Below are 24,161 nucleotides of genomic sequence, written 5' to 3' on the forward strand. Positions count from 1 at the left end.
TGCACAGAAAAGCGAGTGACCCATTAGATCAATTAAACGCCAACATGAACACAATTTCAAGTTCAATACTTTGTTTCCTCTGGCAACAGAAAGAGAACACTAAGCATGTAAACAGTTCCATCATATTGCCTAAAATGTGTTGCACTAGGACAGAAACATGCCTAATACAGATTTCTGGCGTACCAGAACATACAAAAAGACAAAAAACCCAAAAAAACACACCAAAAACAAAACAAACCCCCCCAAACAACAGAAAAACCAACACCACAACCCCAAAAAACCAGAGATGTCACACTGCAGGCACAAAGCACAAATGCTCATCTAAATCTAGAAGAAAAGTGTGTGCTCTGTGAAAGTACATTAAACCAAAGCATAAATCACTTTCAAAAAACAATGCGGATCGTAAGCATCTCTTTTATTTATTGTAATATAAAGAAGCATACATCATTCAGTTCTTTAAAGTACAACTCAAATTGTACACTAACAAAAAAGATCAATTCAGACATCCATGAACATGTCAACAACAGAATTCATTACATTTTGCTCTGCTGGTATTGCACTTGGAATGGTTTAGAAGTAAGGCACAGTAAAAACAAAGTCATTTAGTGCTACTACAGCAGATGTCTTTTTTTAAACACATGCTACACGACGTAAAAGTACTTCTAGCTTATGTATATACACACACAGGGAAAAAGAAAAAAGCATGCACTAGAGAATTCAGATTTCAACATATCTTGCTGTTTCATAATATACAAATAAAGTAGTTTAAAGATGTAAACAAATTGCATGCACATAAACTAGAGCAAAATCTTTAATACAGTATCTGAAAGCTATTATGCTTAAATAAAAAAATATAACTTATTAGTACTCAGGTTTATGTGCCATTTTTGTCCTGTAGAGATTAAAAATTTGGGTTGGGGGCAGGGAGTTACGGGTGGAAAGAGGATTTTTCTGGTTTTGCTGTTGGTTTTATTTTTTTGCTTTACACATTGGCAGCAGTACACTGGTAAGAAAGTCAAATATGGCTTTTGCAAAACAATGTTTAATGAAAACATGAAAAAGCACAATTGTGTTTGGGATCCAGCATCCTGATATTTTCTAGTCAAGAACAAAACAAAACGAAAATCAATATGATCTACGCTTGGAACTGGGTAAGCCATGCATTCCAAAAGACCTTTCTAAAGACATTTAAACTCTACAAGAACGAGACACTTTGTCGAGTGTAAACTCTTAAAAACTAAACACAGAAGAATCTGAATGACTCAAGCATCGCTTTCCACTTCAAATGCTACTGAGTAAGTTTTGCCCGTGGCTGTGGTAGCTGAAGTGCTCTTGGACTGTCTTCAGAATTAACTACGTGCCAGGAGTGGCTTTGCTTCTTTTTACACAGGTATGTTAGAAATTAAGCAAATTAACTGCATAATTTTTGGTTTCACTTTATCTTTGGCATAGGAGACACCATTTTTTCAAATTAAAAAGGACATGCACCATGCTGCATTCCAGCATGTTAGGCTGAAAAGGCACATTTGTTGCTGCCTGGGTGGCAAGGGAAGACTTCTCATTTTGCAAAAGGCACGGTGTTGAGTGCAACATCCTTTCCTCATCCTCCAGAGAGTGTTCAGTTAGACCAGGTACAATTGAACACAGTGGCTTCCCAGGAGCTGCCCATTCCTCTCAGCCACTGCTTTCTTAGCTAGATCCAGGCTTGGAAAAGTCACCAATGCCTCACCACTGGGCTGGCCACTAAAGTTGTAAAGCATGAGGATGGAATCTGCTTGGAGCTGCAATGGTACAAGAAGACAAAAGAAAGAAAAACTATTAAGAGCAAAGACAACACCTGGAAATGCAGTTTTAAATGCTGGTACATTTTTTAGTGCATCTGGCTCACTCCACTCCTGTGTCCACGGTGTAAATATTCTGCATGTTAAGAAAGGGAAGAAGGAATCAAAGACTAAAGGAAATTCAGCTTTTAGCTTGACAAGCAGCAGCAGCTCTTATTCTGCTGGTGTGCTGAATACAGTGATGTAGACATAATTCTGTGCAAAAATTTTGCTAGAGAAGCAATTGAGATTAAAGGTCGATAAAAAGAGAGAGTTAGATGTTAATAGGTGAATGAAGCAAGAAATCCGGGCATGAATAATTTTTATACTATGTGGACTACTGGCCAATTGACAAAGGCTATTAAGGCATGTCAATACTGACACACAAAGTTAAAAACAGCCCCAACACACAACCAAAAAATAGAAGAGCTGTAGAAGAAGAGTTCTACCCTGAGAGAATGAGCTGAACTCAACACAGGTATACAGTGCAAGGAAGGTTTTTCAGAAAAATTAAGTAAAATTTGGTGCAGTTCAACTGAATTAAATAAATATTTATTGTAATCTTAACAAGGCTAAGAAAAATCAGGTTAGTAGATGAGATTTAGCCATTGGAGTTGATTTACTTTGGAGGGCATCTGCCCTCATGAAGTGTTAAAAGGCAGGTCCAAATTGCTGAGTTCAAAGCAGATGTCACTGCCAGCCCTACTGTACCCCATCCATTTTCCATAAGATGCAGAAAATTCTTCCAAGCTAAGTTTGGAACTCCTGGTTGTTGGATAGAAATGAATCTCAGTGAAGTTTCAAAACCAGAGATTTAAGGATCAAAAGCTCAGCATACAATGTTAGTTTTTTTGAAAAACAGTCAGACAAAGCTATGCTGGAAAACCAACTAGTTTTATGAATATTAATTCAAGTTCATGTGACATCTGTCCTCTTGAGTTCATAAAAGTTAAAGTATTTAAGTGTTTCATTTCTGTAGAATTGATGTGTGCTTGGTATACTACAAGAAATAGCAGACTTCTCAGTTATTACCAATAGCATTTCATTCATATATCATATCATACCATATATCAGCTTTACATTCAAACATATGAAAATAAAGCAAGTGCATGCCAGAGCTTCACTCACGCAAACACTGAGCAGGCAGCAAAAACATTCTTAAAATATAAGCAACAGTACACTTTAGAAATCAAAGGCATGCATAAGACAGTTAGTACAGACTTTCTATCATTTCTTCTCAGAGAACTAACATTAGTCAAGAAACAGCATGCAGTAAGAAATCCAAAAACAGATAAAAAAATCATGTCTAAAGCCCACTTCTAGTTAGGAAGCAATCATGGTTTATTTCAGAGTGACCCTCTTTCAAAGAGAAAGTTGTACACAACTTGGGTTCAGCTTCAAATCTGAGCTAAGAGATGCTCTGCTCTAAACCAGCTCCTTGCTGTTAATCCATATGGGATCAACTCATTTACCATCAGTCTAGAATAGAACTTTAATATTTCAGCTCAAAGTCAGCTGGAAACACACATGGAGCACAGTTAGACCTCTGAGCACAGAGGAGAGCTTGAAAAACATAGTTTAAATAACAGTATTGGTGTAATATCGATGTAGGGATCTGGAAATTCATGTTATAAGAGTTGCATAGGAAGTTAGCAGAGAAGTCTACACATTCTGCAAGCAACGTAATTAAAAGAGGTAAATTAACCCCTTCAGTTTCATTTTAAGACATACTGGGCTTCAATTCTTATTTATAGATATTTCTAGAGAAATAGATGTTCTGCATGTTCATGTGTGTTTTAAAATTAGATTCATATTCACACAACTCTTTTTCCTGGGTACTACTTTGTACCACTTAGAATTCAGACTGAGCTACTCCATGAATTAGTCAAAGACTGTTTCCATGTCATACTTAGTAGAAACCAATTGCTGGTCTGGTTTTCCAGTTAATCACCAGACCACACAGTCCATCTGCTACCTACAGATCCAACCCGAGAAAACAACTAATTTGGAAACAACTGAGTTGATGGTTGTTAGTGAAAGTATATTTATCTGTGAAAGGAATTCTCTCAAGGCACAGTATGTGATTGACATTTTTAAACTGAAAGGTTGTTCTGTTTTTTCTTAAGGAAAATGTACTAACTAACCTGTAGCATTTTGAATGGCATAGAGTAGTACTGTGGCATCACATATAACAAAATTTCTCAAAGAATTATATGTAAGTGCCAAAAATTTACTGTTAGCAAAACCACTTAGTTGCATTAGAAAATCACTACACCCAAAAAACTTCTTCTGAAAAAACCGATATCTAGCCAGTTATATGGTACAGAAAAGATCCAGCCAGAGGTCTGGGGGTTTTTGCACACACATTTGTGTGTGCTGTCTAGCAATATCGGGGGTGGGGAAATAATCTTCTACCACTATTAAGAGGAAAATATTGACTGAAATATTGCCTGAAAGATTCACATGAGATACAAGTATTAACAAAGCCTTTTGGAAGTCAAACACATCAACTGAGCAGAACCAGGCAGCCACACTACCTCCACCACTGCTGCCCATCAGCTACAGATCACAGTCGGCCCATTTCCTTGGGTTAGTTGATTTTTTTGAAGCAGAAAGACTAACACCAGGATCCCAATGCAAGCTACTAAGGGGGGAAAGCCACAAGCAAAGATCTCTGTAGCACCAAGCCCTTCTTTCCCTTCCCATTCACCTCTGGAGCCCCAGGCTCTGCCATTCTCATCTTACCTTCTTCAGAAGTTACAAAGAGTTACAAACAGACCCACTCTTTCGGTGCTTGTAACACACTCCTGGCTTGATCGCTCAGCTGAATTAGGCCATTGTAGTCATCAGGTGCATACTACAGTACAAGTGTGACATGGGACAATCAGCAAGAGAAGGAACAGTCTGGCACAGCAAGCCACACAGACCATCATTTGCAACCACAATTAAGAGCATCAGCTATAACAACTGGCAGGAGACACTGAATTGGACAGAAACTACTTCTTTGTGAGATAAAAAATACATTAATTGTATCACTGGTTGTAGAAATCAAGTAAATGCTTGTGGGGAATATTCTAAGCTATGTATTTGAACTGCTTGTCATCAAGGAAGAGAAATAGCTCAGACCATGAAGGGCTCCCTTTTTCCTTCTACTCATGAGGTGGCAGCACCAGGTAACCAAACCCTTACATTTTCGCAATCATGAACCCAGTAATGGCTCTCACTGGGACAGATGAGCATCTTCCAGCCTGCACATTGAAGTGGGGGATCAGAATAATTGTATGGATCTCAATCAGATCTTTTATGCACTCATGGAAATGAAGTGCAGCTCCTCTAGGGTAGAGTGACCAACACTTGAGCTGCAGACAATACTTGTATTCCATAGACTACACCAATGTAATGAAAAAAAAAAAAAAAAAAAAAAAATCAATGCCCCAGCATGAATGCATTCACAAGGTAAAATAGCATTTATCCTAGTGTAGTGTATTTCTACACTGGAAAATGAAATAAACTACACAGTGTAACTGCATCATGATAGATTTGTAGAAGCAATATCAAATAAAAATAGTGACTGTACACAACAGTCACACCAACAAATTAGAACAAAAACCACATGTGAATCAGACAAGAATTATTTGAAATCCTGAATCTGAACAGTTATCATTTATAATATTGGCCTGGTACAAATATGACATGTATAGTCAGAAAATACATCTTGGAGAATATGAAATTGTTCTTAGCATACAATCTTTCCAAATCATATATCCTGGAAAGGGACTGAGCATTCTTACACATGCTGCAAAAACTACTTGAGTGGCTCCTATAATCCAGAAGACAAGAGTGTTTAGCATAACCTGAGTTGTAGAATATCTTTTCAGTGTCAAGAAGAGTTTCCTGTCTCCCCCCAGACAGACTAACACTAATTGTTTTGCACTAACATTTTAAATGATTGCCAAATGCACACAATGTAGATGCACCATGCTGCCTTTCCTTTGATATTTCTATCATACAAAAGGTCTCCTGCCAGCTTAGGGAGAAAAGGGTATTATATTTGGCATACAGGACACATATCCATCCAAAGGGAAGTTGAAAAGAAAACACCAACCATCTCAGTACACACCTTTCACAGAAAACAATAACCAAGAGCCCAGAGAACATAAAAGAAAAGAACCCCCCAGAATTTTACTACTGAATTCTAGCCACATTCACATCTAAACCCATGCCATTAAGTAAAAGACAAATATAAGAAGTATTTTCTAGATAGTCTCTGCCAGGGCAACCAGACCGTGCAAATATTAGATTTATCAGTTCCCAGACCTGCCCTTGAAACAAATCTACAAAATGTAAGTTTACTCTTTGGAAGGAATGTCTCAAGATAGTACATACTTTAGATTATCAGTAGATGTACAGTAGGCAAAGTTCTACAGTCTTACTCTTGTAAAGGACAGTATTTCATAAGTTACACTTGAAAAGGAATAAACAACGTGGAAAATATGAAAGTTGGAAAAAATATCCTGTACAGAAATGTCAGAGTTGTCAGAGCTTAGGCAAATGCCTAAAGAAAGCCAGAAAGAAAGAAGAAAAATAAATTTATCAAAAGACTTAGAAATAAAAGTAGCTTCTAATCACAAGGATAGGTAAGAGACTGCAGTCAACTAAAACAGAAGCTATAGAACAGTAAATTCTTCAAACAGAATGAAAGTTACCCTGACTTGCCTGAGTAAGCACATGATTGTGAATCTTTCTGATTCTGTCTGCATTTCAGAACCCATAAGAACAAAACAAGAATATTCGACCACACAGGACAAAATCAAGGGTAAACTGGTTAATAAAGATGTATTACACTGTATTTTCTCCTTGAATTCTCTTTTTCTTCAACCTATTTGATTGCTTTGTTCTTCTCTTGCTGAGAGAAATAAGGGACTCTCTTCCCCTCACAGACTGTGCACAGCTTTAACCAGGTCACTAACCAGTAAGACATTGATTTCCATTTCATTTTTGCAGTTCCTACAGTGAATATTCAAAGCTCAGTCTAAAAACAGCACATACAAAATCTAGAGAAAATAATCCACTGCCAAAAAAAAAAAAAACAAAAAAAAAACAACAACAAACCCAGCATTGTAACTGGAAAGTATATTTAGGCACACTCCAAATGGGAAAAAACAGGAGCAAATAATAGAAAAAGAAAACATTATAGACAAAATGGCCACTTCAGGAAGGCAGCTGCAATTCTCACCCAAACGACCCTCAAAATACAATATACCCTTGATATATGTCAAATTTGATGAATATAAAATCAGATTTAATCCTATTTAGGTAACTGCAACCTTTAGCACAAGAGTCAGCAGAAATGCCCTAAAATGGCTTAGAAGTACATCCATTGTACCATAAGACTGCCTATAGCATAGGCACCCACAGGTATCTGAATGCTCTGTGGAAGAGACACCACCTGAATATTCTGTGTATCAGAGACTGAAACAGGTAATGCCTGTTCCAAAAATACAGAGGGTGCCACTTTAGTCTCTTGCTTCAAGCGTGGGAGGCAGCAGACAGAAACTGTAACCACTAATTTAGTTGTCCCAGTCTCACAGATACACACAGGCAACATTTCCAGGTGGGAGATAAATTTAGAATAAAGCAAAACAAGCAGTGTGCTCTATTCTGAGAGTGTGGGGGTGAGCATGGAACAGTGTCTGTAGTGCCAGACAACTTCTAATCCCAGTAAATGGGAATTCTTCCTCTACCACTTCCCCTTTCCCTTCCCTGGTCAGGGGGTACCATGCCTAGGACTGGCACACAGATGATGGGGTATCCCCCTCTCAAACTACAGAGAATCAGATTTCAAAAGGAACCCAAAGGAAATGGAGAATACTTCTTTGTTTAAGCACGCAGAAAAAAAAAAAATCTCCTAATCCCTAAAAAGTCATTAACAATGAAGTCTGTTGTCCTGATACAACAGAGAAATGTCGTTAGTTCCCTTGGAATTTAGCCATCCATCCACTTTCCCCACTTCCTTATTACTGTTCTAAACACAGCTCGCCCTCCTCCCCTCCACCAGCAAGCCTTAAATTCTGCATCTCTGGAGCCTTGGAGGATTAATATACTGCAAAAGCTCTTTATAGCTACAAAAGGCACTTAAGCCCAGTAAAAGTTTAAAGAACACTATTTATTTTAAGCTTTTCTTATGTAGAGACATGTACACAAAGAAGTCCTTACATTTCTATCCCAGCCTTTTCCAGCAAATTCAGGGGGCTTTAAAAAAAGTTCAGATGGTGACCATGGCCCCTAAATCTTAGTCATCTTCTACTTTGTTGTTTTTACAACTATACTTACACACAACCTACCTAAATAGCAAGTCTGCTTTCTAAGAACTAATCCACAGGGTCTTTTTCAGGCAGGCATGAGTTCACTTCACGTTCATGCCAACCTCCAAGAAACTGGGCAAGTACTGCTAAAGGGAGGCTGAATCCTAGCCAAGACAACAGCTGTGAACTAGTTTTTGGTCAGCTAAGATCGTGGGCACAGCTAAACTGCATCTGCTTTTACATTAGTAGTTCTTGTCATGATACCAACCCTGTTACTATTTTTATTTGCATAAAAAAAAAATTAAAAACCACACACCAATCCCCCCCTCAAAACCCCCAAACCAAACAACAAAAAAAGAAAACCGAAAGAAAACCCCAACCCCCCCCAAAAGTCAGTATGTGGAAACTAAAATATTTTGCATTGATTAATTTAGTGGCTAAATAGTAAAACCCACTAATAAATAAAGAAAAAGAAAAATACTTTAGTGAAAAATTTTATTCTGCTATGTACCAGCTTCATATAAATCCATCACAACTACCCCTGTTCATTCATTATTTACTAGAGTTCTCTCACTGCTTCTACAGCTGTGCAGAGTGATGGCCTAAAGCACCACTGAGGAGTTGTGCTGTATGTTATTACTATATTTGCACCACTTCTTCCTCTAACTTTACCCCATGGTATGAAATATGAGTTATTTTTCTGAATTCCTGAAGTTTCCTCACAATCCCATCCATGGGTCCCTTACCTCAACATAGTGCCCAGAGACCAGGATCTGGTGAATGGCATGGTGAGGGTTTTGTTGTTGTTTTGGTTATTTTGGGGTTTGTTGTTTTTTCAATGTGGTTTTAGTTGGCTTGGGTTTTGTGGTTGGTTTTTTAGCTATTCCTTAGCTATGTATCCAGCATATAACTGGACTCAAATCAATAGCCATATTGCTTTAAAGTACAACTAAAAAGCAGTTTAATGTGAATTACTGAATCAGAGAGTACTAATATTAGCTCTTCTGAGGATTACATACAGTACAATATTATACAGAGAGGTGATGGGGAAAACTGCCATCTCCCTGATTTACTATGAAAATTCTTCCCAAGTTTTTCAATTGCTCAATCCAAATTACAAGAAATACATGCAAGCTGGAAGGAATTTTCACCAATAAAACCAAGAAAACAGAATTACAATAAGAAATTGAGCTGCTGAAACACTAAACAAGAGGCTAATGCTAATAAAATTAAATGAAAACTAAAATGCTGATCTGCAGACTTTTAAATTATTTGTTTTTAGAAGCATGTACTGATGTTGAGACCAGCTTGTTGAAGCCCATGATAGGCAGAGTCCATCTCTTAAGAGGCAGGTCTGGTATGAAAAGTGCTTTCACTGAAGTAGCAACATGTGCACACATGCAATATATAGAGAGCCCATGAAGCCTGAAGGAAAAATCCAGAGGAGAATAAAGCAAGAACTAAAACTTAAACCCTGTTCCTCTCAGACAAGGACACACAAAGACAAAAATCACCCTTCAACCCCAGCATCTCTGATCTGGTTCCCAGAATACCAACACTGAAGTCCATCGAATACCAACATCAATTAGTTGTACAGAGATTAAAACCATGCCCAAACCACTGATGATTATTAAGGGCTCACTTTATGAACGAGCAGAAGCATCGTGCAATAAATCCTTGGGCGGCAGCAGAAAATGAGAAAACAATGTGAAAAAAGGGGAGGAAAAATGAAAAAAAAATAAAGATTAGTTATTGCTCCAGAGATGTAATATTGTCCCATTACAGTAAGTCACCATCTCTCTTTCCCCTGAAGGAATGAATGAGTATAAAACTAGCATTACCACATGTGGGATTCCAAGAACAATTGAAAAGAACTCCTGGTTCCTTTATAAGATTTTGAACCTGATCTCATTTGGACAACATCTTCTAAAGAAATCAAAGAGGTGACCAATTTAATAAAAGTAGCTGATAATCACAGGAGGTTGCAGCAGCACAATATAGGTTTCACCTTGTGGCAAAATTTCTGTTCATCTAACCATTTAATTGTGCAATATGAACACCAGGAACTGCTCCCAAAGTGCAGAAATGAGGAGAAGGGCAAACTGAGCATGAGACACAAAGTCCAGATTCATCAAACTGGAGATTTAATGAAAGGTAGAGATGCTAGAGGTGGTCACTGACCTGTTCCATGGATGGACAGGTTCAGGCCACATTTTTCAAAGGTAGAGTTACACTTTATCTGAATTTCAATTTAGCAAAGAAGCTTCCACACTCAAGATTTTAATACATCCACCATCTAGCCACCAAAACCCCCAGCCAGCAGAAAACAACTAAAAGGCAAAATATTGATGGCTAAACAATAGGATGCATTATTATTACTTGTCTGAGCATCATGAAAGCCACAAATAACTGAACTTGATTTGAACTCTGGAAATATCTGTGGAAGAAAAAGCTCTAAAATACAATAATATTCCATTTCTTTTTACTATTCATCAAAATTCACCACACTTTTTATGTGACTATCTGTTTCTGCTGAAAAACTGAGTATGCAAAACTGCTTTCAAAACATAAATGTAACATTCAAAAAGAAGACACAACAGGTAGAGCACTGCATCTTCCAAATATTCACAACTTGGGACATATACATTTAAGCATCTGTTCTCAGTCTACATTTATTTGCATACCAGACATATGGCTCAAAAAATTAAAGCTCATAGTCTTTTAAGAATCTTAAGGCTAAAAAAAAGAAATAAAGAAAGAAAACATACCAAAATCTTTCCCATTAACTCTAGCAGTATCAGTGTTATCCCACAATGTTGAAGGACAAACATGCAAAAATCGTTGCCTTTTGACACAAATCATTTATTCACTTACAGTGCTTTGAGAGCCACAAAGAGGATTTTAGGCCAGGGCTTCCAAGCAGTTCCCAAAAGGGCAGAGTTGGTGGCTGTGTAAGTGCTGTTACCCACAGGAGTTAAATACTCACCAGAGCATACCATATTCAATTTCCTTTCCTTTTAGCAAACATGTCATGACAAATCATGGATATAGATACAGTATCCTCTGAGACAAATGGCAGAAGACATGGAAAGAACCATTCCATGAATTCAAGTAAAGGCTGCTGGAAAACATGGTTAGTAGGTGGTGCTTTTTTTTTTTTAACTTATCAAGAAGATAAGTTTCTGTTTGCTCACCTGAGAGCATTCCATCAGTCCATAAAGACTGACATTACCTACAGGATATTTGCTGTCAATATGGACAGCATGGATAACACAGGTTTCCTTTAGTTTGCAATGTAATACAGCTTTAATGAAAGATGTTCCTGCCTGTAACCAAAATAAATAGCACCTGAAACAGTGTTTGACCAAGACATCTGTGTCTCTCCTTTTGCAAGTCACCACACCGAGATCACAGCTCTCTGTATTAGAAATCTGCAAACTTTAAGTGTTGGAGGTCAAACACTGTCCCTACAAAAAGGCTCCCACCACCAAGAGGCCAGGACTGAAAACTTTTGGCAGCCCTCACTTTCCTGTGGCAGCCCCTCTCACACTGGGGCTCTGAAGTCTTCAAACTCAAACCCCAAACAAGTGCTTCCAAATCAGGATTTGTTTATTTAATAAGTAGTAAGGCAAATCGTGTGCCACACTTCAGTCTGCCAGTTAAATATACCACATGCAGCCTGCACTCTTGTTTGGCAGTTTCCAAAAGCACTCTCTTGCTCAGTTTGACCTCCACTGATCAATACCCAGAGGTCCAAATACGATCTCAAGGTGAGGGCTGCATACTAACCTGGTACCCCTGGAAGAAACTGAGAATCTCCTTCATTCCTGTGTTATATGGCAAGCCCTGCATCCGGACTAAGGCTCCAGGCTGGGGCAGGATCGGAGTGTGGGTGGCAGTGGCAGCAGCTGCCACAGCTCCTGGAGGAGCTGCAATGTACCCCACCGTGGTAGGAGACACTGGAGGACTGAAAGAGAGAGAAGGAGGAAAATTGTTACAAAAAGCAATAACTGTGTCTACTACTCAGAACAGGCAAAGATGAAACTGAAAAATTAGATTTGAAAATAATCCAAACATCACAGAAAAACAAACAGTCCTGATGTGGATTGTTTTGTGGACTTTCTTAATTTCACTTCAGCATCTCAATCTATTTTTAGAGAAGGAAGGGGAAATAGTTAACATTTGTAGTTAAAGACAAAGAGTGGCATCTGTTGTTTCACAGGAGAGTAGAAAAAACTAACTGCAGATAACTTGCTGTAAGATCATTAATAAAAACACAAAGAAATAAAGGGGAGGTGTGCCACAGTATGAAAAGGAGAAAAACGCCCAAATCTGGCATTTCTGAGTCACAAAATAGTGAGTAGTTAGTATCTCCATCTCTGGTCAGGGCCTATCTAGCAAATTAGCAGATACTCAAGCTAGCAAGTGTCACAAGCCTATTTCAAGTTATTTCCCTACAACCTGTGTACCAGACTTCAGTGACTCACGCTGATACCATCTGTGGGAAGGGAAAAGGTGGAGATCTGCTTTGCTTTCACATGTAAAAACGTTCTTTGGCCTCACTGATATACAAAATCAAACCTAGTACACACCTATGATGAGTCTTTCAGCACAGAAAACAGTGCTGTGAGCAAAAGAACAAACTTAAGAGGTGGGGGTAGAGGTGTGTATTGACACAGCTTCTCTTTTGGCCAAGAAATAGAACTGCCTTGATGACATTGCCCCAGTGCCAAAAAAACCCTGTGAAATAATACGCCAGCATTATCGTGAGATTCAAGCAGAACCTACAGAGGACATTAACACCCTTACAAGGACACAAACAGCTAAAATGATTTCTGCCTCTGTTGCTGAACATGACGTTCCCAGGATTACCTACACCAGAAGTACAAATATAAGAGCTGTTCACAGGTGCCCAGAGAGTTGCCTGCTGCCCTGGGATGGAAGGGCCAAGAGAGGCAGTGAAATCTCGGGGTTACCTGGGGTAGTAAGCTGTGTAGTTCATGTAAAGCTGAGCAGCCTGCGCTGGGTAGTAGGTAACAGCTGGAGGAGCAGCTGCAGAGGCCTGGGGCGTCCTGGTGGTTGGCAAGAGGGCTTGAGGCTGGTAAAGGGCTGCTGCCTCTGCAGGGATCACAGCTGCTGTTTGGAAAGCTGCATAAGCTGGTGGAGAAAGACCTAAAACCAAACCAGGTCACAACAACAAAAAGCAATCAGAATGGAGAACTCTCGGATGAGTAACTCCTCTCCTACAGCAATGTCATTAAAACCATCTGGGCATGATCGATGAACACTTGAGCAAAGATTGCTCTCTAGCTGCTCCCCTGGAGATCTTTGCTACATCTCCTCGAATAACAACCAGGGCATTTGGAATGAGTAATTCCTAAAAGTTCTCAACTCCTAGAGCTGAGCAGCCTTGTCTATATGTAAATGGAAAGTAGGGAACTTCAGAGGTATTGAAAGAAAGCATAAAGCCATGTGCATAGAGAAAGCAGGCGTGCACACCAACACACCCTCATGTTTTCTAACAGAAGTTGTACTCTGTGGGACAAAAGCACAATAATAGTAGCTACACATGGGCATCCATAACTGCTGACCACGACACTTCGTGTATAAGCTTCCTGCGACTTCAAAAAGGATTTTTAGGACATAGCAAATGGAAGGGAGAATACCCCACTAGATCACTGTCTGATGCATTTTGATGAACAAATACCTAATTTGTACAGGAACAATAAACTTGGCTTGGTGTGCAGTCAAATTTGTTTTATATACTATATTTGGCAGCTTTTTACTATTTTGCAAATACACATCAGTATCTGCTTGGTGATTTGGTACTGAAACTAATTAGGACAGTACAGTAAAATTCCATAATAGTTCCTCAGTTAGGTTTACTGCAATCTTAAAATAAAAAAAAATTAAATCCATCCAACTTCACCACTCTCTGGTTGGTTAGTATATCATCCCAGTGGGTGTTTTCCTTCAAAAAGAAGCCCAAAGAGTACCTTCTCAATGCTCTGAGGCAAGATAGCAAGAGCACTCATTGGCAGCTGGAATATAGAACTTCTCCCCATTTTAAAAATCCCTCTCATTCCAAGTAGGTTTCACTACAGGCAAGTCTACTGCAGAGCTCAGAAGAACAGTACACCCATAAAAAGCAAAGTGTGCAATAATTTCACTGGCAAGGCCTTGCTGCCCTCTACTCACCACCGGAAATACAATAAAAATGCCTCTGATCAGTCCCATCATTGCCCAAAGGGAACAATTCCAATCTTAGCATGTATGTAGATGGATGATTATTGATCATGGCAAAACCCGAGTCAAAAGGTGAAAGGCCACAAAGCTTCAGCACCTACCACATATCAGCCTTTAGCAGCAGAGAGCAGAAGAATTGGAGACTTACATGGTAACTTACATGGCGGTGGGGATAAGCCACTACGATTTAAAGTGCCACCCATTAAAACAAAGTTCATCTCCTCTCCAGAACACTGGAATACTTCCACATAACGGTCCTTCATCATCTTTTTGTGACATTTTTGAGCCACCATAAAGGCTTTGTCAGCAGATTTCATTTGGATAAAAGCATCACCTGACGGTCGTCCCTAGGGAAGCCAGGGAAATCATTGTAGGTCAATGTGTTATTAAATCACCCAGATCACAAGACATGCAGAAAGGACTAAGATCAAACATCTACTGAAAGCCTGTATCGTTATTCCTTCTCTGGCATGAGTAGCTCACAACTCAATAATTCTATCTAGGAGCAGAAAAATCATGACTCATGCAACAGGTGCCCAGTTAACACAATGGTACTTCAGTCCTCTGCAGAGAGAGACAGAATCATGGAAACAGGAGCATGGAAAAACATTTGGAGGTCTCTCATCCAAAAACTGTTCAAAGCAGGACAAACTTTGAATTCACATCAGGCCACTCATGGCCTTCTCCACTTGAAATCTGAGCATCTCCAGGGATGGAGATTCCATATCAGCTCTGGGAACCTGTTCAGGTGCTTAGCTAATTTCTCATTGGGATTTTATTTTTTCCCTTTTCACCCAACTGATTTTTTTTTTTAATGTAGTTTATTCACACTGTCTCATTCTTTTGCTGAGAAGCTCTAGGAAGAGCCCAGATTTGCCTTCCCTCCAACTACTTTTGAGGTAATAGTACAACAGCATAAAGTTCCAGATCCTTTAATAAAGTCCATAGCTACATTGGAAGTTGATTTCTAGGTCTGATTTTCTGCAGTCTGAGAGATATACCTGTCTGTATAAAATACAAAAAATTTCCTTAACCAAAAAAATACACACACAAAAAAACCCCTAAACAAATATAGTAGATCTCTCATCTGTTTTCTTTAATACCTCAGCATTTCTGTCATTAAGAACTTATTTTTAACACAAGACAACAGGGAAAATATATCTCTATGATCACATCATTAAAATATACCCAAAGCACAATTTTTAATTATCAACTTTCTTTAAAGCCTGAGCAACTGCTAATCAAGTGCGAAAAACTTCATTTTGACACAAAGACCACTCAAACAACACAGCAAGAACCCTGAAGCTGACAGAGCAGCTATGCCACCTAAAGGAGACATTTCTGTCGTGTATCTCCAGCCTCTGGCTGAAAACAGCCTCCAGGATGAGGTTATCATTCAAAGAACAAGCTTCATCTTCCCTAGGCTGATGCAAACATACATACAGAGAGAGAAGAGCAAGGGTGTATGTAAAAGGGGAAGAGAAATGAGGCAAAGAGGCAAAGACAGACAAAGAGAACGTTGTATTTTCCCAAGGTTGGAGAAGACCAAAGCCAGATCAGGTTAGCTGCCCTGATTTCTAACTTGTTCAGTCACTGCAAAGTCACTCCTCCCATGCAAAATGCTGTTACCTGCTGATTTAGAACCATGTGAACCCCATGGGGCTTGATATCCCCTGTGGCATCTCCCATAAATTCCAAGATGTCATCAATGCCAGCAGTGTAAGGAAGACCTCTGAGCCGGACACAGTCCCGGATGCTGCCCGTGGCAATGGTGTAAGGTGAGGGGATGACTGGAATGATGGGAGTTGGAAGAGTTGGAATAAGAGGTGTTGACATGTATCGATTAAGTACCTGTTGGCAAAAAACCCACAGCAATGCAGATTTACAATCATCTGTCTGAGCACAGAGCAGTTCTCACAATACTATTTCCAACATCATAGAAAAATAACCCCTTCTTACACCAAATTATTGCAGTTGGTTTCCTGTTGGGCGTTTGAAAGTTTCAAACTCAGAAAAGGAGAGTTTAACAAATTCAATTTGCTAGACCCCAATAACAGACTTTTGTCATGTCAATATAAAAAAAGTTAAAAGCCAAATACTTATAGTATCTTGAAAAGGAACATCTGAAATCACATCTGTGCTAACAAAGTATTGCCAGTATTGCCACATACTGTTCTTAGTTAAATCAGGGTAAATTAAAAACAGCCATTTTAAAAGAACTGAGACCTGAAATAGCTAGTAAGTAAAAGCACTAATTCTAATTTATTCTAAAACCTGATTGGTTAAGTGAGGGTGCTTATTTGTTTAACCCCAGTGCTCATCTCCAAGTACAGAGTTTCTGAGGAAAAAATAAAAATTAAAGATAAGAATATATGACTTGACTTTGATCTCAACATTTTCTCTTGACTCATTTCCAAATGACAAAGAGAACATAAGACACATGTTAGGGATTACTGCTGAAAAACATTTTTAGTGATGATTATCACAAATAAACACATTCTACTGAAAGAGGTACCAAAAAACAGGTTACAAAGCTTTAGTTTTGTTAAAAGTGATTTGGCTTAGGGAGTTTGTTTCAAGATTCTCCTTGTAACACATTTCAGACCAGAAATCTCTCTCAGCTGTGTGGAGATTATTGCAATTACTTTGCACTAACACTAAGCAGATGAGAGTTGGCTTTACTTCTTGTAATTACTCAAACAAATAGCCTGTAATTTCCTAAGAAATAATCTCTTGCCCAAGCAGCAAAAAAGTTCAGGTGTCAGCCTAGACAGCTGTCATAGGGGAAGAAGTAATGACATATTGCTAGAATATAAGTTATATCCAGGTCTCCCTAAAAAAAATGGAAGCAGAGACTTGGTTGTGGTTACAGGGTGATTTTGTTCCTTAGAGGATTTTGCTTCATTCTCTCTCAGGAGGGAAGTTATGGGGGAAGGGGAAATGTTATTTCCCAACCTTCACAGCACACAGATTCTTGGTGTAATATCTGTATCACGGTGGTAGCAATGGTCTACAAGTGTGGATATTCTTTCCCTTGCCCAATCCCTTCTTCAGAAAGGCTTCACCTGTCTTATAGGTTGCACAGTAACTGTGTTATATTTTTATAGCCAGTGGTTATGCAAAGACAAGACCAAATCTCATAGTGGTTACCTCTGGAGCCACCAGTCTAGAAATATTCTGTGTCAGGAAGAAAAATACAATATGTGATATTTTTCCTAGGGAGAAGCTGCTGGTGACAAAATAAAATGGTTTTACCAATTTAAGAAAGTAATGATAGGAGCTGGTGAAGTATAGGGAAAAAAGAAAATATATTATCTCAGGCAAAAAAAATCACCTCCTCTCACCAAAAAATCAGATACATCCTCTTAATTCTTAGCTTCCAAGAAAGCAGTTGCTTATTTCATGCCTCCAGATTTTGATATATTAGAAATTCTGTACATGGAGATTAGCATTTAAAGACAATACTGCAGATTTTCCAGAAGCATTACTACAATATTTCAATACTGCAATACGATCTACTATATTTTTAGAATTATTTTTGTGATTTCAGTTAACCTTTAAGGAGAAGAAAGTTATGCTATGATTTTTTACTTTATGATCTGAAGGATGGTTAAAAAAACCACCACCCAAGCAGTGGCAGCTTAAAAAAACCAAAGCGAGTGCACCCTCCCCAAATAAACAAAAAATACCCAGTGCTGCACAATTTTCCATGCCCATTAGGAAACATGTATTGGCCTTTCTTGACATTTTTCATATAACAAACGTTCATGGTTGTCTACAATATATTTGTGTGAAAGTGCTAGAGGAAATGTTTCAGCTGCTCAGTTTTGAGTCTCACAACCAATAGTTACAACCTGTTGGACCTCTGCTGCTGTGCTCCTGAAGAGTTCAATGTAACGTTTTCCAAGTATTTCTTTGTGCTTTTTAAGTGCATTCTGTGCATATTCTTCACAGGAAAATAACACAAATGCATCTCCTGTGGGCCTGCCATCGGGGTACTTGACAAAGAGAAGTCCCTCTTTCCCTCCTGTGACTGGGCACTCCTGCCCCAGGAACCCCAGCACATCCTCCTGAGTAGCAGTGAATGGAAGGCCTCTCATCCGGATGATGACTTGGTTCTCCTTGGACAAGAACTGGGCCACTTCATTGGAGGTGCCTGGTGAGAGGTGACAGCACATGGTCAGTGCTGGGCACTCAATTCCAGAGCATGCAGCAGCAGTGAAGCATTAAGGAAGAATACAGGAGTCAAACCAGCAACAAACCCAGACAGGACCCAAGACACTGCTAACTCTCAACAATCTATTTCGAGGGGAAAACCATTTAATCTGCAAGTGTTTCATATTTTATGAAATTGAAACAAAGATGAGATTAGAGTGAATACAAGGTACACTGATGATTCTACTGCAAAGTCTGGTCTTCCTCCCAAGACCTGTCTGTGAACATCACAGCTCAGTTACAACCACATGAAAACAGAACTTGACAGGGTCAAATATTCTTGGAAGGCAAAACAGGAAAAGTTACTTCATTATCCATTTGCATCCTCAGTAAAGGAAAAAAGAAAGAAATAGAACAGCATTCCTGTGAACTTCAGCAATCACACTGAACTACAGCATCACTTACCTCCTGCAATTTTTAAGAATTCTTCCCCAGTTGCTTTGTAAACCTTGAATGAAAGAACAAAAAAACCCACATGAAAATCACAATGTTCAGCTTTAAACCACACACACTCTTTCACAAGCAAGAGAATTGTGTTTTGGTACTCTGAACAAAACAGAAGTATAGCTTGATTTTAAATGAGAACATAGCCTAAAATATTCAGATTTCTCTCCAAACATTTGTTTCAAGTCACAGATTTTTACCTCAATGTATCTGCTACCCATGTGATGCTTGTGCCTTTCCAGGGCAAGGTCTCTCTGCTCAGAATTGACAAACCGAACCAAAGCCTCCCCATTTCTTCTTCCTTGAGAATTCAGACAAAGAGCCACACCACCTCTGGAAGGTAAAGACAACAAATATAAGCTTAGTCTGAATCTTTAAAACATTTAATAAATAATTGTGTTAGAATAGTAAAGGAATCAGACTTTAATATGAAGATTACAGATTGAAAAAAAATTGCTACAATCCACAATTTAATTTTGGTTGTAACACAATTATACTTTAAAATCTGCTTCATTGAGATTCATGGATCTCATGTTGTTCACCACTTTCTCAGCTCTCATAAAGATGCAATTTTGTCTTTCCTATTATCTCAGAGATGCACATTTGAACTTCCTCATCAATCTAAATTCAATATATATATATATTTTCTCAGTGTTGGAGATCTGGAGTATATATTAAATGACAGGTATGCTAAATAAACTCACTCTCTTCATATATATGGATACACATAAATCTATACACAGGTATACACATGAGTCATGTGAAAATTTATTCCAAACAGTACTTGGAAGTTTCTGAATGTGGCCTGTTTAGGAGGTAGAGAACAATAATAAGTTGGCACAAAATTAAAGGTTTTTTTCATGTCTTGGGCTCTGCTTTGATTAATGCAATAAGAGTTTCTCCCTTTAGATACTAGCAATAAATTAATGTATATTGGTTTTCAATTGATAAGTCTCTTTTCTTCTTCGTGCATTTCAAAATTTTTCTTGCACACCTGAGGCTGGTAAACCTTTTCAGTTGTCATGGCTACAGCGTGGGAAGGGGTCAAGTGGGGAAAAACTGAAGGACTCCAGTGGGGAGAGTGGGGGATGTGTGTTAAACAAATATTAAGGGAACTTGCTATTAAAGGGAAAGTGATAAAGCAAGGCAAATTCTCCTTATCTTACTTGGCAATGTTGAGCCCTTTGAAAAATCGAGCGATATCCTGGTCTGAAGACTGCCATGGCAAACCTCTGGCACGTATTACTGTCTCACTGTCCACAGTTTCAGATTTACTACTGCATAGAAAGAAAAAAGAAGACAAAGGTTTAATCCGGGTTTTCCAGTATTTTACCAAACTTCAGGTTGCAACTAATTGAATTGTAAATTGGGAGCATATTTTCTGTAGAGAAACTCCTATCTCCATTATCCTTTCCTGGTAAAGAAAGGGAAGATAACTTGAATAATTCCTTTATATCTACAACACTGAAGAAGCACAATGTTGTCACCACATTGCATTTCCTTAAATAAAAATGCAGGAAAACTGCCTCAATGTAAAGTAATAAGGAATTGAATTAATTTTATTTGAAAGATCTAACAATCCAAGCGACACAAATTACTTATGCCTAAGATAATTAAGTCCGGTTACTGAAATGCATTTGTGAAGAGCCATCCTATTCCTTTGTCCCTAAACCCAACACCCAATCCAGCATGTAAAACCACTTTGGGAAGCACCACACAGCTCAGCTCATGCAGGGTGCACTGGCCATCAGCCCTGTTGACTTAGGGAAAGTTCACAAATATTTCTTCACCCTGGTTAAGATAAGCCAGCCTCACTGCCATGCAAAACAGAAGCAAGAGAACAAAGAGCATTTAACTTGCAGTGACTTTAAAGAGATGGACTAAAGTACAGCATTCAGCATGCCAGCCACAGTCTGTGCACTGGAGTGACTGCAGAGCACACTGTGCTCTTCCCAGGAGCCAATTTGCTTTCACATGACCATGGGGAAATATTCACAATCTTGCCTTGCTGTACACAAGACTCATCCTTGTTTGTAAACAACTGTGACAAGGGCACTTACCAAGGACCTGTTTCATACTTGTATTTCACAGTTTCAGGCTCAGTAAATACGTGATCTGTGACAAAACAGGAAGTTTAAATATAACCAGGGTCAGAGATTACTTAAGAATGACAGCACCGCTGCCAATTCTTTCAGAAAAGAAGGATTTCAGCATTCAGTATAAATAGTTAACTTACTACAACCTTCTGAGAGCATGCTGAAAATGATAGCCACCATGGTCTTCACTTGCCACACACCAAAGTCCTCCTCTGCTTCATCTGTCCCTAAGCCTAGATCTAAACAGGTGATTATAGAAAATAACAGAATTGCATAATACTTTGTAAACAAGTCATAAGGCTTTCCTGATATTAACACAGAACTAGTAATCAAATGTACTGGTCTTAGCAGGGGCATGTGGCTATTAGACATGTTACTCTGCTCATAAACTGGTTTATACTCAGTTGAACTGATAACAGTTTGAAGACTATTGAGAGCTTACATAATTTCAGTGTTAACAGTCCAAAACAGAAAAAGCTGAGCAAGTTCCTATCACTTTAAACATAACTGAACTTTAGTCCCATTCAGATGGGCCACAACAATAGTTCTAATTTGAATTTAGATGTAGAGTATTTTTTGGATTTTGTTTTTGCTTTATTTTAAACTCAGTTCAGTCAGGATCATGCAAGATAATAGTTATCTTGCAAACAGTGGAAGCCTGTAGGCCAGCTAGTGCTGAAAAGGCCCACTGATAGCTCAGCTTTTGCTTTAAGATAAATATCAATGCAAGTGATACTTTTCTTTGGCAGATTTATTAAGCATGGTTTAGAAATCAATTAGATTCAGTTTGGGGGAAAAAAAACAATTACAAGCAGAGCCACTCCCCCGACACACTTAAGTAGACATTCCGTTCACTTTACCTGTGAGTTTTTAAAACCCATGCCTGGTTTTAGTCTTCTAAACTCTGTTACAATTGCAGAGATAAAACTCAAAGAGGTTTAACTGATTGTGGTATCCAAGCTGCAGCAAAAGGATACATTCTGCCATGGTCTTGATAGTCTGATCTTTCACGGCGGCTGAACTAGGGTAGCAAGCGTGGAATTCTTTGCGCAGATCATAAAAGGAATAGAAGCAGTCTGACAACAGGAAGTTCTACAAGGAAGGCAAAAATGTTTGTTTTGTACACACACTATCCCTTTAAATTTCAATTAATACTTTTGAACTGAATGAGGCACTCTCAAAAACCACGTAGTTCCACGTCACCAGCTCGCTGGTGATGGAGCAGTTTGGTTCCTTTGTAACACAGTTCAAATTCCATAACTCCACAGTACTGGAACTCTACATGAACAAAGTCAAATAGCCACTGGGATTTCAGAACCATGCAGAACAGGTGGAGAGGATGGCTGGGAAAAAAATATTTTAAAATATCTAGGTTTTGCCGCTTAATTCGCATTTTGGACACTATTTTGCCTTTTGTGGCTACACTGAAAAGCAGATTTGTACCAAACTGTGATGACAAATTTTAAACAAATATTGACACAGGATACAAAATCTCTTTCAGCAACTTTCAGATAAAAAAACCTACAACTGCCAACTCCTTCCATGTCAGCAGCTCTCATTCCTGTGGGGCTCCTGCAGACCCTGCTAAGCCAGCAAACTCAAGAGCCCCCACCTTGCACAAAGGAAAGGTTTTCCTCCCTGTGCATGACAGGGTGCTCTAAACCCTCCAGGAGCTTGGAGTAGAAACTGCTGTTTCATGTGGGAGTAGCAAACAAGCTGCAGCTCTGCTTCCTGCTGAATAAATCCAGATGGGGAAACACAGGAACCACCTGTGTGCTTACCCCACACAGGACACTGGTTTAACACAAGCCTAAGCAAAGCAATCGTTCTCCATCACTTCTGCTGAGGTTTGAGCTGTACCTCTGTTTCCACTGCACACACAGAATTCAAAGTACTTGCATTGCTTCTGTCTCTATCCTGTTTTTCCTAATTTTCCTCTCCTTTATTCTCATTTGGGTAGTGTGGCTGACTTTCAAGAGCAAGTACCTAAAATAACTACTCAGCTACTCAAGGCTCAGACAGGGAGGGGATCATCCTCAATAGTCTTGGGACACTCTAGCTCCCAGGGTGGAATTGTATCACTCCCCTCCCAGTGCTGCCTGTGCACCAGCTCTGATCTCGTACCTTCTTGGATGTTTCTGGGTGGAGAACTTGTCGAATGAGTAACTGGCCATCACTGCAGAGTGTGTAAGAGCTCCTTCCAAGTACTTTCAAATCACTGGATACCAGCTGACTAAACTGGAAAACAAAGAAAAATTTCATTGTACTGACTGAAAACTTCATGCACTTGCCATTACGTCAGCACTTCTTTTTAAAAGAGATAAAGTAATCCAACATTTTGTAAAAGTTTTGAAAAAATCATGATGAAGAACGGACATGGGCTTCTGATAAAAGTAAGCAAATAAACTGTATGCAATTGTGGTATAAAAAACAAGAACACCCAGAATATAGTAAAAAGACTAATTAGGAAGGTATGGCAGAATTATGAGTTCTTATGGAAGAACTCTGAAGATAAATCACAATACTAATTTTGCAATGCTCTTTCTTCACCTATAGCATCTTTGACTTTGATTATATCCTTAATTTTTTAACTTCAAAAACAAAAAACCCCTACCCATCAGCATTTACTAACGTTTCAAAAGTAATATACTAAGAAAAGCCAAACAAATAGTGATCTAATACCTTCAAAAATGAAATTATAATCAAGTCACGTCCCAGCTAATAACGTTCTTGGTAGAGATAAAGCGTTACTTTAGATTATATATATTATATAATCTATGATAATATTAAATACTAGTTAAAAAAATATATTCCCAGCTCTAGGATGGCTAACCCCCAGCAGATTAATTCTCAAGAGGAAAGAGCTCCAACTGTCTTGTTCAACATTATTTTCCATCCTTAAATTACAGTTTCCAGCCTTTTATACCAGTGTTAAATTCCTAGCTCCTAATAAGTCAGCTAGCATATTCTAGTAGCCACATATATCATATCAGTAAGCAGTAGCTTGTTAACTAACTTTCAAGGGGACAAATATA

General features: G+C 38.7%; 1 protein-coding gene across 1 annotated transcript in view; it reads right to left on the reverse strand.

The window, feature by feature from the left end:
* Nucleotides 1–400: 400 nt before the first annotated feature.
* Nucleotides 401–24,161, reverse strand: part of ESRP2 (epithelial splicing regulatory protein 2) — a 42,317-nt gene continuing 18,556 nt past the window's right edge. Inside the window, exons 4-17 of the mRNA XM_014880797.2 lie at nucleotides 23,251–23,364; nucleotides 22,104–22,218; nucleotides 21,273–21,365; nucleotides 21,091–21,145; nucleotides 20,197–20,307; nucleotides 19,231–19,363; nucleotides 18,992–19,034; nucleotides 18,226–18,527; nucleotides 16,001–16,222; nucleotides 14,520–14,718; nucleotides 13,102–13,297; nucleotides 11,915–12,092; nucleotides 4,566–4,677; nucleotides 401–1,781 (exon numbers count right to left, since the gene is read on the reverse strand). Coding sequence (XP_014736283.2) covers nucleotides 4,588–4,677; nucleotides 11,915–12,092; nucleotides 13,102–13,297; nucleotides 14,520–14,718; nucleotides 16,001–16,222; nucleotides 18,226–18,527; nucleotides 18,992–19,034; nucleotides 19,231–19,363; nucleotides 20,197–20,307; nucleotides 21,091–21,145; nucleotides 21,273–21,365; nucleotides 22,104–22,218; nucleotides 23,251–23,364 — 1,851 coding nt within the window. The 3' untranslated portion in view covers nucleotides 401–1,781; nucleotides 4,566–4,587. The remainder of the gene's footprint in view (nucleotides 1,782–4,565; nucleotides 4,678–11,914; nucleotides 12,093–13,101; nucleotides 13,298–14,519; nucleotides 14,719–16,000; nucleotides 16,223–18,225; nucleotides 18,528–18,991; nucleotides 19,035–19,230; nucleotides 19,364–20,196; nucleotides 20,308–21,090; nucleotides 21,146–21,272; nucleotides 21,366–22,103; nucleotides 22,219–23,250; nucleotides 23,365–24,161) is intronic.

The sequence above is a fragment of the Sturnus vulgaris genome, chromosome 12, assembly GCF_052056855.1.
Source record: "Sturnus vulgaris isolate bStuVul1 chromosome 12, bStuVul1.hap1, whole genome shotgun sequence".
Lineage (NCBI taxonomy): Eukaryota > Metazoa > Chordata > Aves > Passeriformes > Sturnidae > Sturnus > Sturnus vulgaris.